The sequence below is a fragment of the Pyxicephalus adspersus genome, chromosome 8 (assembly GCF_032062135.1).
Source record: "Pyxicephalus adspersus chromosome 8, UCB_Pads_2.0, whole genome shotgun sequence".
NCBI classification, from domain to species: domain Eukaryota; kingdom Metazoa; phylum Chordata; class Amphibia; order Anura; family Pyxicephalidae; genus Pyxicephalus; species Pyxicephalus adspersus.
In genome coordinates this window covers 53104910-53123384 of record NC_092865.1, presented here as the reverse complement: position 1 = coordinate 53123384, position 18475 = coordinate 53104910, and the positions used below count along the sequence as shown (strand labels likewise).

The 18475-nt window shown below is 40.7% G+C and overlaps 2 protein-coding genes across 3 annotated transcripts; both read right to left on the bottom strand.

Moving 5' to 3' along the window:
• Positions 1 to 443: 443 nt before the first annotated feature.
• On the bottom strand, positions 444 to 5916 carry RPUSD3 (RNA pseudouridine synthase D3). Its single transcript, XM_072420667.1, has 9 exons — positions 5744 to 5916; positions 5210 to 5361; positions 4768 to 4812; positions 4115 to 4211; positions 3611 to 3718; positions 3235 to 3319; positions 2713 to 2839; positions 2150 to 2289; positions 444 to 974 (listed from the first exon to the last, which is right to left on the bottom strand). Exons 1-9 carry the CDS (start codon positions 5857 to 5859, stop codon positions 780 to 782), a joined length of 1065 nt encoding a protein of 354 aa, XP_072276768.1. The 5' UTR covers positions 5860 to 5916; the 3' UTR covers positions 444 to 779.
• A 2189-nt stretch (positions 5917 to 8105) lies between these two features.
• Positions 8106 to 16631, bottom strand: CIDEC (cell death inducing DFFA like effector c). 2 transcript variants are annotated; one of them, XM_072420662.1, is made up of 6 exons: positions 16400 to 16631; positions 12713 to 12790; positions 11385 to 11526; positions 10883 to 11032; positions 9794 to 9981; positions 8106 to 9353 (listed from the first exon to the last, which is right to left on the bottom strand). In XM_072420662.1, exons 2-6 carry the CDS (start codon positions 12763 to 12765, stop codon positions 9167 to 9169), a joined length of 720 nt encoding a protein of 239 aa, XP_072276763.1. In that variant the 5' UTR covers positions 12766 to 12790; positions 16400 to 16631; the 3' UTR covers positions 8106 to 9166. The 2 variants fall into 2 exon arrangements, with proteins under 2 accessions (XP_072276763.1, XP_072276762.1); XM_072420661.1 differs by lacking the exon at positions 16400 to 16631 and adding an exon at positions 13006 to 13279.
• Positions 16632 to 18475: the final 1844 nt, after the last annotated feature.

The following is an 18475-nucleotide window of genomic DNA, read 5'->3' as shown; positions in this document are numbered from 1 at the left end:
TTAATCTGTCCCTATACACTCCTCGACCAATGATGGACCAACCCTGGCCAAGGCTATAGGGAATAATTGATTACCAAGCCTAATGTTGTCTTCTCCCCTGAGATAGGGGAAATGCGTTTTTTTGGGAAAGGATCTGCTTCTGCCCCATTTTTTTGTAAGGTGGCTGTCAATGCTTAGATTGCCATATCATAATTACCCCAAATTGCCAATCGGAAGCTCCATTCATTTGAGTGCCATAATTGATCACCAAATTTATTAGCTCCATATGTGGCCCATTCATTTCCACTGCCACTGTGATCACCATGCATGTTGTGGCAAATGTGTTGAACAATTACTGGTCTCCAGTGTGGCCTTTGGTGTTCACTGGGATCAAAACGGAGAATTGATTTTGGAGTGTGTTGGTAGTAGTAGCAAAACCATCGATGAACAATAGCGACCACCCATTAGAATTGAATTTTGCCTGCACATCAAGCTAAGGGTTCTGAGGTCCCTATTAGAAATGTGGGCGCTTTATTGTTACATAATAAAAAATACACATAACAAATAATAACTGATAGTACTCAATGATGATGTGATGTCCTTTACTGTTTAAAAGTGATTCCAGAAATGAAACCACTGATTTGATGTGCCTTGGAAATATCCAATAAATTCTAACCAAAAAACTCATTTGGATACTGCCAAACATCCGCATGGGGATCATCACATGGTTAGCAGCTGCACAAAGAGTTCAATAATGCAGAAATCCATTCACAGATGAACCCATTCCTCATCCCAGGAGGTTACACTTTCATTCTAAGTCTCAAGAGTTCCATTGTCCGCTGGAAGAAGGGTGGGGGCGGAGCCTGGAGATGTGTAGGGTACCTCCCCTGAGGATCCTCTGGCATCACAAGCTTGTGCAGGTGTAGGTGAAGAGGCATCCGGTGCATCTGTTGGCTTGAAAAATGCATCTTACGAAGAATCTTCTCTTCTACCCGCTGGGGAAAAGTAGAAAAGACTGTTATCACACGGTTTAGTAAGCAATCAGCAACTGTCCTCATTTTGGATGTGTTGGATAGGTTTTCTAGAAGGAACAGGAAGTTATGGGAATTTTTTTCGGAGACACAAATAAAAATACATTTTTCAAGTGAGGTTTAGAATTACATTAGAACAGGAAATTAGGAAAAATCTCCAAAGTGGGATCACAGGCAGAAAAAAAAATTGGAATGAAATGGAAACCGTCTCCAGTTTCCAATCCAAAATAAAATTTGTGGCTGGAGCTGGGCTTTGAAGCCTGTTTTTTATTGTAAATCTATTTGAAGAAAATTTTGGGGCTCACTTATTGAAGGGAAAAGAGCCTGTTTGCATTATTTAACAATGAATAATGTTTCTGCTCCCCCATTTATGCATATGGCATTGAAAAGATCCTAACTTTTTACAGATCCCCTCTTTATGATCCCTACTTTGCATTCACTACTTTACATTTCTAGATACAGTACTACATAATGGCCACTAGGGGTCCCACCGCTACATTTCTGCCAAAGCCTCGCAAATTTTTTAGTAAATATATTACATGCAAATCTATTTTACTTTTTTTCCTATTATAGGGTATTACTAATCATTAAATCTGAACACCCAAAACCACTGCTGAAATATTTTATTAAAATCGGTTTTAAATGACGGAGGGTTTATATTTTTATCAATCCAATTCTAATATTTACACAGCCCTGCCACACAGCATGGTCCTGTCTGAAGGAAAATCTGATTCCCATACAACAATTACACAATGAACGCTATTTACTTGAAAAATTAGGGATCAGCACCTACAGACTTACGTTTCGGCTGCTGATCGCCAAAAATGTAGTGGCCTCTAGTGGTGGCCTACTGGTACTACATCATCATGTGCAAAAGTGGTGATCAAGGTGTTTGAAACAAAGGTCACTGATCCCCACTGGCATTCTGTATTTTGGTAAAGACTACCTGCTAATAAAGCATTAAGGTTGACTGCCACTTGACAAATCTGGTAATCACATAATCTGATGACACTATCTGCCAATACTGGGACTTATTTTTATAAATTATGCCAACATAAAAATGGTGCTGTGTAAAAAAAACACAATTTTTCTGGGACACAGTCCTTTTACCCTTTGATAAAAAAAAGCCAGGTATCTACCTGAGTTTGCGGAGTAGCTGCATCAAAAGGAATGTAGACGTCTTTTCCTAAAACCTTCGCCACCCGCGAGCTGTACGTGTGGTCACCAAGTATCGGAGAGAATTTCAGGGTGCATTGAACAGGCAGCTGGTCTCGGAAGACTGAAAAAAGAAAAGAAAAAAAATATTAATAACCAAAAATCCTGCTCAATGCCAATCATGGTGAGCCGGTGGGATCATGTGACACACGGGGTGGTTGGGGTGTCATGAACCAGATATTAACTGGTGGACTATGTCACTTTACTAAAGCTCATCAGTAAAGAACTCATGACTTAGAGTGACAACACATGAACACAATTGGGGCACAAAGACAGAGCGTTGTCATCCTATTCAGAAAATGCCTGAAAAAGGGAATTTATGGCAGGATCATTTTTCCTAAAGGTAAGCTTGGGAGAGATGTAAGGTCACATTACATAGAGATTGTAGGCATTGGATTTGAATATGAATGCCAGGAAGCATTCCCCTTTGCAGTAGAGGGAATGGAGGACAGGCAGATGTAACAATAACAGTAACTGGACATTGTACCTGTCATTGGCTGCAGCTGCAGCAGGGAGCAGCCATTGGCAGAGTCCAGGACCTTGTAGAATGTTTGGGTCTCCTTCACTTCCTTTCTCTCCAGACTTCCCTTAGACGGATCCATCACAGGAACAACCTGAATAGAGAGCAACAAACTTCACAGCACGGGGCAATCACTCACCACATGATTAAAGGTTCATTGGCTTCTTTTTGCCCTCTCTGCCCACACCTACCCCATCATCAATATGCTGATGACATTTTTCAATAAAGCTTTTTGTTTTCAATACTTCCCAGTGATGTCATCGCTGATATCAAATGAATAAAATGAGCAGGGACGAGCAGGGACAATCAGGGTGGGGAGGGAGGGGCTAGATTATGCAGGACGTCCTTCAACCAGGATATAGGGTAGTCTGATTGCTGCAGCATCTGATGCATATTGTGAGAAGCGCACAGCGTGCGGTGAAACCAGAAAAAGGAATTTAACCACTGGAGGAACACGAGCTGCTCCAAGGAGACATCCAATCAACTCACCAGTCTAAGATCGTGAATTTGCTCCCCCTTCAGAGCTACTTTTACATCCCCCTCGGCTGGGTTTGGCACCCCCACCGTAATCGCACTGAAAAATAAGAGGTTGTTATAAAAAGTCTTCATAATTCCTACAGTGAGGTCAGAAAGTCAAATGAATCACACGAACCAATCCAAAAATATTACTTTTGAGAGGGGCTTCTGCTCAGCTGGCAGATAAGCTCCGCCCCTGCTCACAAAGCCCAACCTCCGCTGTAGGATGAGAAGGAGTCACATGTTCCTCAGCAGTGGGAGGGGTCCAGCAAGCCCACTCACTATAGGCTGCCTGCAGGAAGCTACAGAGAGGCGGAGACAAGACCAGCCCCCCTGCACAGACACTTACCAGAAAGTTGTGATTGGTTTCTTTGCTTTCCGACACTGAGAATAAAAATCTTCAAAGTTCTTTGTTGTAACATGGCAGGTGGAGAGAAGGACGAGCCCGGAGCTTTCCCTGCAGGCAAAATAGGAAGGGGCAGATCAAAGACAAGGGGTAAATGATCCTATTAAAGTGCCCTGTATCAGTGTGGGGGAGGAGAGGTAAGAGCTAAAACCGATAAGCAGCTTTGTACTGCTTACTGCATTCTTATCATTTACAGCAAAGCTCAGACTGGTGAAGGGAGAAGCAGTACAAGCAGCCACTCAGCTCTGTGGACCATGCTGAACGGAGGAGAGAGCGGGGAGACAAAGGGGCAAGCTCATCAATTGCCTGCTTCTCCTTTCACCATCCCATCACAGCCTGGGGAGGGACAAGAATACACCTGGAAACATGCACATCCTTTACACATTAAGGGGATCAAACCAAAAGCTGCAGCCCTGGATTTATCCACAAGGAACGTTGCATACGTACTTGGGCGCAGCTTTCACAATGTGCAGCTCGGGTTTAAGCTGCAATAATTGCTGTAAATCCGGCAGCAGTGACACCATGGAGAGCTCCTCCGAATTTCCTGCAGGGGAAAGAAGAATTATTAGGAAATGAGTCCAGATCCTAAAACTGCATCTGATTGGGCGATACAGACCCCACCCCGCCCCCAACTCTGTCTTCCTATAACAGTATATGAAGGTTACTGACCTGTAAAATCCTCCATTGTGTAGTCACCCAAGGGTGTCACCATGTTGGATGTGAGGTCAGCACCCCCAGTAGAGTCAGAGCTGGCACTCAGGTGAGACCCTATAGTGTTCCCATTAGCTCCTCCTCCAGGTGCTACTAATACTATGGAAATGAGGAGGAGCTGGGCCAGCACAAACATAATTACTCCTAGAAAAGGAGGGGCTATAAGGGGGGTGCTAGGGATTCTTCCTGGTGTAGTCACATTTTATAGCTTGTTCACGTTGCATAACAATTACAAAATTTAAATTCACAAAAAGAAAAAAGATACAAAAGGGGCATTTGAAGATATTTCCTGCAATTTTTAGACTACCTATGATTGCTGATCAAACCTCCGATCAATACACATCTACGAGGAGTGTGGACACCCAGCATTTTACACAATTACCATTTACCTGCAATCGCCAGTCCTTGTGGTTTGTTGATGGCGAGAAGTGGCCCTGAAGACAGAACAAATGGGTGGTCAGTAAATACAAAACAAATGCACGGCATTAGGGGTCGGTGATCGGGTTGGATGAGCGGTGCTTTCTAAAGTCTATGGGAATGCAAAACAGACTCCAAGCATGTCAGCTGTGGGAGGTCAATGGCAGGTCATAAAGGCCAATTGTAGGTCACACAGAGGTCAACTGCAGGTCACATAAAGGTCCCATGGAGGTAAGATTCAGGTCAGATGCACAGAACTATTCAAGCCTCGGATTGTAACTTGGAATTCAAGCAATTTAGTTCTGATCCAACATTTCTACACCTGTCATTGGTAGGTATAGTAGGCTGCGGGATATGCTGGGCTGTACTGTCCCCGACCCGTGAGCGGTTAGTTGCAGTTCTCAGTGCGTTTACCTTCCTTGTAGAAGACATTTTCAGTCAGATGCTGGCACAGCTGCTCCTTGCTGAGTTTGCTGACGTTGATGACCCCGGGGTTCCTCAGGATGCTTCGTCTGTCCTCCTGATCCTTCTTCGGCCTAACCGGTGGTTGTAGGTACTCCTGGTACCTATCAGAAGGGAAACAATGTAATGATGTATATTGGCCCCTCCCCCATACCTGACAACCTATAGAAGAAGGAAAGGGGACATGTGGGAGCAGGAAGTCCCTATTAGGAGAGGACCTCTCACCAACAGGATCCGTTCATGCAAAAATGACAATTCAGACATAGACACTCAGGGTAACCTACTGACTCCATGTGATCACAGCTTCAGGTGACAACATGGTCCCTTCCCCCACAATATAGCATGTGAGCGTTGTCACCCTAGCATAGGAAGCATAGGATTACGGGTATAAAGAGTAGCCACCTCCTCTACACATTTGTTTTCAGGTTCAGATACACTTTAATCTGATCTTATCCTCCCATGTCACCTTCAGAAGAAGGGACTCACCAAGGCACTGAGTGTTCACTCCTAGAAGGGATCTGCAGGCAGGAAATGTGATGGATCAGCTCACAGACAGGCAGACATGTCCTCTTGTGAAGAATCTGCTTCAAGGGGAGAGCCATGGCAGTGTCAGCGCCGCATTACCTGCCCATCACATGGGACTTCCCTGGGAGCTGACATATTCCTTATACTGCGCATGCCCAATACAGCAAAGCATGTTGGGAAATGTAGTTTGTAGTACAATTGATCACATGTTAGCACAGCTAACATTCGTTTGCTGTTTGCTTGTAGTTCTACAAAACTTTCCCCAGCTATATTAACCTTGAAAAACAAGTTGTTGTGTTGGGGGCTGGGTGTAAAGGGGGCAAAAAATCAGACATTACCCTGTGATACATATGATTTTTCTGCAGCATACAGAATCAAAGTGGACCTGTCATCACATGTATGTTTTATGTGCATCTGCACATTTTTGTATTTATTTATTTATTTATTTTTTGGGGGGGGGCATTATTCAGGGCCATCATCATGTTCTGGCTCAGAGGGGCATATTAATGCAAATCCCAGTGTTTGTGTAATATTCACAGCTGCAGCCTGCATCTATAAATGCATTTTATAAAGCTGCAAAGTTACAATGTTGCAGATCACTGGTGGAAATACTTCCTCCTGCCTGCAGAAAACTGATAACATAATCTCAGCCTAGACAAAATCATCAGATTGGGATGTTTTTTTAATAGAAAAAAATGGTGGAGATTTCTGCAAAACAAATATATTGCTTTTGTATATTTGTGGTTGACAGGGTGACTTTGGAGACTTTATGTCTTTATTTATCTTCTACTGTTTCTGTAACTGTCATTCTGTGCCCTCACATCTAAGTTCCCCAAAGGCAGAATATTGCAGCAGTCACAGTGTTCTCACTGTAGCTGTGTTCCTATACTCCATGATACTCCATATGCAGAAAGTTGCATCAGTCACTGTAACTATGTCCCCATTGCTACTGTGCCCCCAATGTCATTGTGTTTCCTCACTTCCTGGCCTCCCATCTGCAGAATATTACAGTAATGACTATATCCCCACTGTTGCTGTGTCTCCTTACTCCTTTGTCCCCACTATGTAGAGTAATGCAGCAGGAAAGCATTGGATGTACCACATACCTTTATTTGTCTGCTCTGGGTGCTATATGTTAATAATGATGTCACTTCATTATTATTATTAGAGCCATTTCAGCGCCGCTGTTCTGTTGTGAGCCCAACTACAGTTTCTGCTGCTTCTATTTAAGTAAAAGGGTCCCATTTTTTGCAGGAAGTTGGAAGCAGATTATGATGTGGTCCCAAAATCAACAAGTCACTTTTGGCTGTGCAGTTGCTGTTTAGGATTTGTGCTGTGGCCGCAGCAACAGCCTCACTTACGTGTGGTCACCCGCACTATGATTTGCCTCTCCCGGCCACACATCAGCTGGGTTTGCTATGTACCTGAAAGCTGACAGCTGTGCAATATTACATCCTGGGGCTGAAAGGCCCTTAATTTACTGAAAGGTCCACTCCATGGACAGTGTTGGAGGGGCAAAGTCTGGCCCTGCACATGTCATGATGTGGATCTCTTCTGTTCCCCTATTCCATTCTGCTAACTCTTATTTGCAGCCATAGATTGCACACCCAAATGGATATCTCAGTAATGCCAGGATCACCAATGTACTCTGAATACAGTGTCACTGGGGCTGAGGAACTTATTTCCACAAGCTGGGCATTTTTTACACTCTCCATGGCAATCACTCTGCTCAACCCCTGAAAACTAAAAAAGTCCGATGGGATTTTATACTCCAAAATGCTGATGTTTCCAAGCCCCGATGATTAGGATGGTTAGAAACATGGATAGAAGAATGGTTATGCTTGAAACTTTTATGGGGCCAATTTATTTTTCTTACCTGCCCTGTCCATTTTGGCTATCAAACATGGTATATATATTCTTCAAATACTACAGCACTCCGAGGTCAACAACCCTGGCTGGAGGGGTAATTAATAAAAACCCAATGCCAAATGTCATAGAGAAGCACATGACAACCCATTAATGGAAATTTACCAGGCACCCATGTATATGAAGCGGCCGCTTCTGTGGCCATCAGGGGTCTTGGGTTTCAGCTTCACTGGCTACTGAAGGTTGAAGCGTCTGCTGCATTGGGCGTACATTGAAGGTTGTGAAGACTTTTATCGCTGTTTTGAGGAGGTAATGGATAAATCTGTAGACAGAGAACTATAAATAGTCCACTGTAAGAACTAGTCATGATCCTGTTCCGTTTTTGTATGTTCAGAATGATTTATAGATTTTTTCTCATGTGTTCATGTGTACACAAAATATTTTGTAAATAACAGAATTCATTTATATTAGTGATTTAATAAGATAATTCAAAAATATCTGTTTACAACCAGAATAAATACACAAAATACATAAAATAGTAAAGGTTAAATACAACATTATATAGCAAGTTAGGAAACTGGTAACAGTCTGTGTCTCTCAGACAAAGCTTGCAAATTGCTGGAAGTCTAGTTTGCAATTGAGATATAATTATATATGGACAAACACGCCGGACTATTACGGAATCTCAGGACTGTGCGTGAAGGACCGGTCTAGTAGGTAGGATTCTGATTTTTAAAGCAGCGTATAACCTATTTGCATATTATTCTGTGATAAATGCGGAGGGACACATCCAGCATTGGTCACACTGGAATAATGCTAAAAACTGAACTCCAGGCAAGAAACTAAAAACACAAATATGTGATAAGATGTGTGTACAAAAGGACTGTTGAAACAGTTTTATGATTCATAACTGATGTTACATTTTCTGGTAATGTGTAGCTTTGCATGTCACCTCTTAACTTCCAGCCTACTTACTGTACAATAAATCAACATGATTATCTACAGTATGTCCAATGAGCAGGGTCTCGGTAAGTGCCAGAGGTGACTTCCTGGCTGTGCAGTATGGCAGATGTATGTAAAGGTTTGCTCTTAAAGTGCCCAGGTAGTAGAATAGAAGAGGAGCCAGACGTCCAGGCATACAGATAAAGACTGGTGGTTGGCTGAGATAAAAAATAAATAGTTTGTTCTAGAAAAGGATTGGCCTGGACTGTTAACTCTAAGAACAGTCTGACTCTCATAAAAAAATAGAAATTTGATTGGTTGTTGCGAATTGCAGTTACTACTGCACTTTGCACAGCAGACCTGCTCCCCGACCATCATAAGGCGCCATTTTCATAATGTCCAACACCTTGTCTGTTCCTATAAATAGTGTGTAATTACACTTTATAAAAATAATTTGCAGACAAAAAGAGGAAGAGCTGATCAGTTTATGAACTGTAAACTCAGTTATTGTGGAGTGAACAGATCATAACATCAGGATTGCACGAATATCCATTAAAGTGTTCTGAGTCAGCCTGCTCATTGTAAGGCTGGAAGGATCCTCCTGGGATAAAAGGGGATAAAGTCTCGGAGCGCAGGGGTCGGCTTTTCTTCCTCCGGCTGTGGCTTATCGCTGGGTTCCAGAAGCTGCTGCATGTAACCTGATGTACCGAGGAGGACATGACCTGTAGTCTGCATAGTGAAAAGAGTCCAGCGTAGCGCCTCCCTGAGGATGAAAACAAAACATTATTAGTAGATTGGAGCTTTAATAAACTCTTTGCAAAACAGATAATTTTTTTCCTCCAGTGGTAAAATGATAGAACCTCTGTCTAGTTTTTCTGTTATCCCATTGGGAATATTTGCTCTCATTTTCTTGTCTGGACAGGAAATGATGAAAAATCTCTTCATTGTTGCATAGAAAACAACACAATGTTTCAATAAATTTGGGACAAGTTAGAACATCCGAAAGGTTACTAGTATACTTTTGGTTAAATAATGTTGGGAGTCATTCAATCCAGCATTGGTTTGTAGGAGGCAGCTCTGCAAAATCAGGGTAAAGGTGCCAGACATCCTTTTTTAATTCATGCTAGAGAATGATTTAAATCCCATTTGGCCAAGGCTGTGCAGTATCTATCTGTACACAATATTTACTATATGTATACTCACTTCATGACCCGCTTGGCACTGTAGCACTGCAGGTTATAGGACACGGTGTATGTTCCATAGAACGTGGCTTTGATATTGATGCATCCTATAAAATCCTGTGGATGATCCTTGTACAAGTCAAAGCTAAAACGAGCCACATCGATCTTCTTCTGAGGCTTGTTGGACAGGGAAATATGGTAACCTGCATTCTGTGAGGATAAAAGAAAATTTTTAGATTGGCTTCTATTGGCCCTCAGTTTTAGAAAAAACAGGCATGACAAATGTAAATGGTTATATCTTAGTGAAAAGAGCCTATTGTCATTCAACATAACTGATTTCACATTGGTCATATCTGCTTGTAGATATAGTTATAGAGTATGTTAACATTTGAGTCAGTGGCAGATATAGCCAACAGTGGGCCCCTGTGCAAAACTGACAAAGGGCCCCGTTGGCTGAGCAGGGTCTTTATGCAGCTGCACACTTTGCACTTCCCTATATCCGCACCTGTTGGGAGTTCTGGGAGTTCAGTTTTTCATAATGCACCACAGAGCTCTGGTTGGTTTAGTGTGGTGGAATGCAGCTTCACAGAGATTCTTTCTACAATGTTGTCTAGTTACGAAATTCCCGCAGATTACACAAAAAAAGTATATATTGTAAAACATTTGGCATTATTCATAAAGTAATACTTTGTATAGGTGACTATTTTTTCCAGTACTAAAACTGAAACAAATTCTAAAACCTTACAGTTGTCACAAGAACAGGAGAGAAATGGAACTGTTTATTGTGACAAATATCTGCCTAGGAAAAGCCCACTCCTCCAGACTGGCATTCAATGATTATAGCATTTTTATATTTGAATATAAGCCAGCCAACTATTTGGACATGGCTAAGGGCTCTTGAGAAAAGTACTGGGTGCTGTGATGTTTTCGGGAAGCCATGTACTGCACTGTGCCAGCACCTCCCACCAGCAAATATCCACTTGCATTGTCTAGAGAAGCACATAGAAAACATGGAGACCCACGGATGATGTCTAAATTAAGGTTGTAATAAAAACTCAAATGGTTTCTCTAATATCCAAGAACTTATACATATATATTCCTTTGTGCTCACCTGGGAAGGTTTCCATGTCTGTCCTTTGGTCAGTGCCATAAAAACAGATCCGCTATCCAGTGACTGGAAGAAATCCTCAGTGTCCACTCCTGTCCCATCTTCATCCAGAACCAGTGTGATAGCATCAGTAATAAGCAGAGCATCTTGGGCCTATGGGCAAGAAGATGAGATACACAAGATGAAGGATGGCCACACATTACAGAATTTCAAATTCTACTAGAATTCATTATTTTTATTTTTGTCTGTGATGCTTTTGGAGGAGATCTTCCCACATTTCCTGTCTGCTACAACTCATGAGAATACAATGGGATATGAGGGGATGATTTTCATAAATAACAGAGCCTTGAAAAGCAGCAAAAAAGTTCAAAGACCTTAGTAAACTTTTTTTTTGCATATTTAGAGAGCAATATTTTTAATATTATCAATTTTCTTATAAAGAAATAAATACTTCTTGTTCAAACAGTCCACATCACTCTTTTAATTGCATTCCTTGTTCCCTCACCTTGTTCAGTAGATCTCCCAGGCTATCAGCTACAATGCCCTTGCGGACAGTACGATCCCAATTACAGACTCTGAAGGGCCGAGGCTTGGATGCTGGGCGAGAAAGGAGCTGTTGGGTCATAGAAGCACTGACCGAGACACATCTAAAGTAAATAAAGACAACAAAGTTAGAATATAGAAATTAGGACTACACTTGTATGTGCCAGAATTAGGGCATGTTTTCCTAATGTGTTATCTAGGTAGCGTATTCTGTCCCCTCTTCCTAGTAGAATATTCTGTCTGGTTCCTGGTTACTAAACATATTCATGTATTTTGTTGGACCTGAGGCTCCCCTTCCCCACAAACATTACATTTCATCAAGAGGCTAGAATGCCCTGTAAACACAATGAGAAAACATAAAATACCATCCAAAATGTATTACATGCCAAAAGGTACTTTGGTCACCATATTACAGTTTTCTGTCAGCTTATTTTCAGGACAGTTCATGCTTTCCGGAAATATTTCCCAAATATGGGAATATTTCACGTCCTTTGTCCCCACAGAAAACTAATGTTGACTTTTATTCAGAGTAGGAATGAGTCTCAGACATTGCCCATGGATTTCCTAACATAGGTCTGTCTGACCAGAAAAGTAAACTAAAGGGAACAGACATAAAGTATCAACCACGTAGCAAAATGTCTGAGAACAAGTTGCTGAAATTTTTAGTAAGAACAAAGGGGAGCCAGATTATTAGTTTATCAACTGTGGATGCTAGCAATGTAAGAGGCATTCTTATCACTGACCACCATACTAATATACTAAGAACTGTGGATAAATCATTATAGAAGGGGTTTCCTAAAGATCAGAAAATATTTTGAGGGTTCCCTTACAATAAGAAAAGCTGATTTAACATATACACCGATATGGGCACACTAGTAAAAAGAGGAATCTTCCGAGGAGCTTACATTCTAAAAGAAAGGTAGAATTTTTCAGTGAAGTTGTCACAGATAATAACACCAGGTCCATTTTTATAAGTTATACTAAATGATTGATAAAATGTGGAGGGGAGTTTTAAGGAGAGGAAGCAACATGACATCAACCAGAAATAAATATTGATTAGGTTAGAAAAAACTAGAATGAAAACCACAGGGTCATACATCTGCAGGATTAAACTGTAAATCGGTGCAAACAGCATTAATAATATAGTGCTGTGACCAATAACCATCAGCAGGTATAAAAACCAAACAATTAATATTCTGATTGGTAGCTATGGATCATCAAGTTATGCTCATTGCTCTTTTTCATACTAATTCTGATTAAACATTTGGCATACACAGCAGAATGTCTTACTTGGAAAGAGATCTGGGGGAGAGGATACTCAGTGACTTCATTGCATATTCCATATTTGTAAGAACAACTTGTTCCACTCTGCAAGAGAATATGAGATTTAATGTTAACAGTTGGACAGACCACATAAAGGTAGAGAAGAAGCAAGACTACCAGAGGAACCCTGAGAATTAAATCATTGTATGTAAAATCCCACCATTACTAACATCTAATGGCAATGAAGAAAAAGAAAAAGCAATTAAATCAGAACACTGCCTAAAAAAGGAAAATGATGGGTGAATTCTCTCTATACTCACTCATTGGCCATTGTATCAGATAGAGGATCACAGTCTGGGATGTTCACAGGAGGCTTGTATATTGTAAAATTATGAGAATATCAGGCTTTATATTCATTTTTTGAACTTTGTACTCTCCAATCATAGATTAGCTCACAAAGTGTGCAAAGTCCCCGCCACCGAGTCACCTCTTCAGCTCCACCCAAAGTGGCCTAATAGGTGGAGAGGTCTACAAGTATTTGGGTGAAGGTTCACAGGTGAGTGATGATGTATTAGTCACCTGTCAGACGGCAACATCATGTGATATATATATAAAGAAATATCATATGGTGGATGTTACAGGAGTCTATTTATTGTGTTATGTGCTACTCCAGCTGGAAGTTGTGCATTTTAACAGTGGTTATTGTATATTTTATTGTCTGAGGGTACCAAAATTGTAGTTGTAGGTAATTCTTGTAAATACTAGCAAAAAAACTGTAAATCTACCATACAGATACGCCTTCCAGTAATAACTGTTCCACTTAGTAAAGATTGTCTCATTTCCTGTTTTGTAGGATGTAAATGAAAATCTCCCCAAAGGGACCAGAGTTTTATCACTTTCCTACTATATTCAAAAAAAAAAAAAAAAAAGTTGTGGCTTTGGTAGACTTTAGGAAGCTTTCAGACTTAACTGGAAAGTAATCAAAAACAAACTCATTCACCTTCTGAGTGGCGTTAAGTTTTGTACAGACATTAGCTTTCCTGATTACACATGTTTGCTCCCAGCACAGTCCAAAAAGCAGGGGTCACCTTTATAGTATGCTGTAATGATTTTCATCAACATACTATGACCCCTTTTACACCGTTTAATTTGTGGTTTTCTGAATTCATGCTTTGGATACCTGATGCCTTTTCCACTAATATTATTATTATTGATATTATTAATAATAAACAGGATTTATATAGCGCCAACATATTAGGCAGAGCTGTACAATAAATAGGGGTTGCAAATGACAGTCAAATACAGACAGTGACACAGAAGGAGGAGAGGACTCTGCCTCGAAGGGCTTAAAAAATCTGTTTGTAGAATCTTCTTTAGGTCTACCAACTATGTACTGCAAGCACATGCCTGTCATACTGTATAATAAATAATAACAATGATAATGATGTGCATGGTGAGATTAAGGCTGGTCACAGATAATATAGAATGATCTAATGTTAATGTGCAATTTTACCAGCTAACAATGTCTTTCAAGAGCAAACTATTCACATAAGTTTCCTGATTTAGGGCAAAGAAGGAAGAATGGGGTTCTGATGACCCAGAGAAAGCAAAAGCATCAACCCGAACAAGAATCCTTCATAGTGCCATTCTGAACATTGCCATAGTTTGGTCACTGCAGTTACACAAAAATCCCTTTTTGGGTCCACAAATCTGCCTTTGTTGCACGTAAATCCCAGACAGTGTTATTCACCCGATATGAGTTTTAATACTGGGCAACAAAATATTTTACCTTATGTCACAGATATGAGAAGAGGGAGGAGTGTTCTGTAGTCCACCAGAAAAGTGAACTGGACAGGGCTAATAACACTGCTTTGGGGATCAGTGCAGGAGAATTAATACAACAACACTCCCTGGGTTTATTGCTTGATCAAACAGTATTTTTCTGTACTTGCTGTGTTTTTAAAATTATATACAGTAACACAGAAAATCTGCATATATGGCATGAACAAACACTTTCACATTTACTTGGTCATACATGCTGGGCAGCACGGTTGGCACAGCGGCAAGCTCTGCCTTTGCAGCGCTAGGTACCAAGTTTGAATCTTGGCCAGGGCACTATCTGCAAGGAGTTTGCATGTTCCCCCCATGTTTATGTTAGCCTTAGGCTGTGTTATTGGGGGTGAGTTATTAACATGACTATGGACTTTGCAAAGCGCTGCGCTATGTCAGCACAAAATAAATTCAAGTAAAGAAAAATGTCTTACAGACAAATGAATGTTTTCTCAGCCAATCAAGAATGACCCCTAACACCTCTTTCCCCTCTTATCAAAGAATGTGTTGTGTAGATGCAGTGTCTATATATATATATATGCAGTCGAGAAGTCTGCACAACATTCTTCTTTGGGAGTCTTTGGGACTGATTACTGTACACAACACCAATCTTATCTGTGCCATGGCAAATCATACCCAACATTCCACTCATCACCTGGTGGAAACTGTATAAAAGAGAACTTCCTTTGTTATAAAGCAATTTTTCCCCTCTGATTTTAGGGTTTATTCTAGATATACTTCAAATTTCTGTACATCTGTTCAAAATCATGTCATTAACTGCCCTCAGAAAAGTGAAAAATCTGTTCCTTTCAGAATCACACATCATTAACACCAATTACGCCAGTTACCTAGCTTGTATGGTACATGGGCTGGCACACAGGATCAGATCTGTGGCCAATTTTGAGCATGGCAAATAGGCAGTTGGTTAGAAGTCCTCAAACACTGTACACCTATATACTATATTCTTCTTTTCTGATTGGTATTCTTGGATAGAAAATGATCAGATCAAAAGGACTTTTTATCATTTACAAATGTACCTGGTATACCTGCAATTAATTGGAATCCCCAAAAATCTCTATGGAGGGAAGAGAGGAAAGGCAGAGCAAGTGGAACCCTCTGTGTCCTCCTTCATACAGTAATACAGTGTTAATCCTCTGGGACAGTTTGATAAACGATGGGGGACCGCTGTACACATGCTACATTTTCACCCAAGACGATTACAATAGTTGGTCTCATGTGACAATAATCTAGTGTGTGTATGTAGCCTAAAGCCCTGTAGAGATGTCAGAAGATTGTCGCTCATTGATCATGAAAGGTCATTTCCAGTGATAAATGATCGAACAAGCGCTATACACATAGTGCCATTCTGTTTTATGGAGAGGAGGGAGGATGAGTGATTTGTCATTCATCGATCTGCCATGGTGGATTGAACAACATTGTTGAACCCCTGTACATGTCAGATTTTTCCTGCTCAAAACAAATGGTCATGCTTGTCTTAGGCAAGAATCCTGATGTGTCTGATGTGTGTAGGTAGCTTAAGAAGCAACTGTGATCCAAGAGATACCTTTCATGGTTTAAAAAGAAAACAAAGCCACGACAGATCACCCAACATCCTGTGCCATACAATTACGAAATAATATTGTACCTCATTCACTCTCCAACATTGGGTAAGGTAAGGAAGATTTTACATTTGTAAGTTTACACATATGTATTCTGTGCGGGGATAGCCTTAGGGGTACCTGGCAATAAATACACCCCCCCTAAAGGGGTACTCCATGTCAGAAAGTACCTACCATGCCTTTTATTAAGGGATGGTGTGCTGAATAAGCACTGATGTTGAATATTCTCTATAAATCAAGTAATAATAATATAAAAAATACTCACTGAGGATGAAATAACAGCGGTCGGTCCTCCTGCAGATGGCTGTCAGCTGCGCTCTATTACCTGCATGAAACATACAGAGCCAGCTAGTCAGTTTTAGGACTATAACATATTGTTGTACCTCCCTTTACCCAAAATGCTCAACTGTAAAGTCTGACATGACAGTACAATGCCCCCCACCCGCCTTTAGGAGTGTGGAAAAAAAAAAGGAGGAGAGGTCAGTGCTCATTAGTGCAATGCATTCCAGGTTTATTGCCACAATCCCATCCAGAGCTGTAATTACCTCCCTCCACCCCTATCCCAGCCTGCTGTCAGGAGGATGTTGCAATGGCTGCAGCCCTAGATGAGTCATAGTTTCATCATGAATCCTGTACAAATGGCTGCATGGGTGCTGTATGAGATCACACGCTCCTTGGATTGTGGGTGAAAGGTTGCAGAGATATAAAGACCACTGTGACCTTTGGATGGACACACACAGGAAGATTTTTATTGGTCAGGTGGTATTAGAGCCAACCTATTTTAAAGTGTGCCTATCACCTAAGTAGGTGTTAGCAAATCATATTTTTATTTTTTTATATAATTAGTTCTAAATGTTTAAATTTTGATATTATTATGATTTATCATTATGATTTTTTTTATGTATTTGTTAGCTGTACCTGAAGCTTTGTCCACACTGGTGGTGAGGTTGTGGTGTGATTACTAATTCCTTGTGCCAGTAAAACTACTGCCTGGGGGTGGAGAACTCTACAAATTGTTTCTACCCATGGCAGCCCCATAGAGAATGAATAGGGGCAGCAGTGGACGGTTCAGTATCAGTACTCTCTTTCTCTCCTCTCTTTTTTTTCTCTCTTCTTTCTTTTTCTCTATCTATCTATCTATATATATATATATATATATATATATATATATATATATATATATATATATATATATATATATATATATATATATATATATATATATATATATATATATATTCCACCTATCACAACTAGACCTACCTTCCATATTAAAACACAACATGACAACAGAAAAGAAAATAGTGAAAAGTTATAAAATATACCTATCATCCACCCAGCTTTTAATCGCAGTGTCTAGTTGTGAGGAATCCTAGGTACAATGAGAATCCCACATCTTGGGTCCTGTATAGTTCACAGATATCACCAGTTGGTTTGTGTTGTCATCTAATGAAGTAAGGGTCCTTTATTCTGAACCTTTTAATAGAAAACAAATCAAAGGATAAAACACACAAATGCAATAGCAGCCTAAAATGAGGGTGTTTATTATGGTGATTATTGGCTCTCGCTTTTGGCTGTGTCTCTAGGACAGGAAGTGAAGGTAATTTTCACTGAACCAGAAAAAAAGCCAGGAGTTTAACTCTGTACTGCATTGTGCTTTTAAAATTGTAATATGCGCTACATTCCTGTGTAATATGCGCTACATTCCTCATCCAAATTTTGGGCTGTGACATTGAATGGGCCTGAATAATTAAAGCTTTCCAAGACTGGAGAAGATACCTTATTATGGGAGAACCTGGGTGATCCCGCCAACCTCGGATAAATCTGGTCCAGGATTGAAAACATTTGCTAACAAGAAATCCATCTTAGGTTTGCAGGATCACCCAGCTTCTCCCATAGTAATCTATCTTCTCCAGTCTGGGAGAGCTTTATTAAATCAGACCCATTGTGTACAGTGCATATATATAGCAGAGCAAATAGAAGAACAGGGCCTTTAGCCTCATACAGATGCTCAATGGACATCAGATAATTGTCGCTGGAAACGTTCTTTCGTGATTATTTGCAGTGAAAAATGAGCACGTGAAGGTTGTACACATAGCGCCATTCTGTTTTATGGAGAGGTGAAGGAGGAAGACCAATGAGTGGCAACTGGCTGTTCTTGCCTCCAAAGGCGTGCATAATGATGGTTAAGATTGGCCGTTCATCAGTTCGCCATGGCAGATCAATGAACAATGTCAGATAAACCCCACACCTGCTCCCCCCACAACATCCTTCTCTGCCCAAAACATTGCCACCTACTTCAGAGATAAAATTGACAAAATCAGACATGATGTCTCTGCCC

What these genes read in the sequence shown, in the direction of transcription:
- RPUSD3 (XM_072420667.1), bottom strand. Translation starts at nt 5,859, where the DNA reads ATGGCTCTCCCCTTGAAGCAGATTCTTCACAAGAGGACATGTCTGCCT. An exon ending in AGTGAACACTCAGTGCCTTG is followed by an intron (nt 5,362 to 5,743) that starts GTGAGTCCCTTC and finishes CCCTTCTGATAG; the next exon opens with GTACCAGGAGTACCTACAAC. An exon ending in GCAGCTGCAGCCAATGACAG is followed by an intron (nt 2,290 to 2,712) that starts GTACAATGTCCA and finishes TTCTTTTTTCAG; the next exon opens with TCTTCCGAGACCAGCTGCCT.
- CIDEC (XM_072420661.1), bottom strand. An exon ending in TCCCCCAGATCTCTTTCCAA is followed by an intron (nt 11,527 to 12,712) that starts GTAAGACATTCT and finishes TATTTACTTTAG; the next exon opens with ATGTGTCTCGGTCAGTGCTT. An exon ending in AGTGCCAAGCGGGTCATGAA is followed by an intron (nt 9,354 to 9,793) that starts GTGAGTATACAT and finishes TTTCATCCTCAG; the next exon opens with GGAGGCGCTACGCTGGACTC.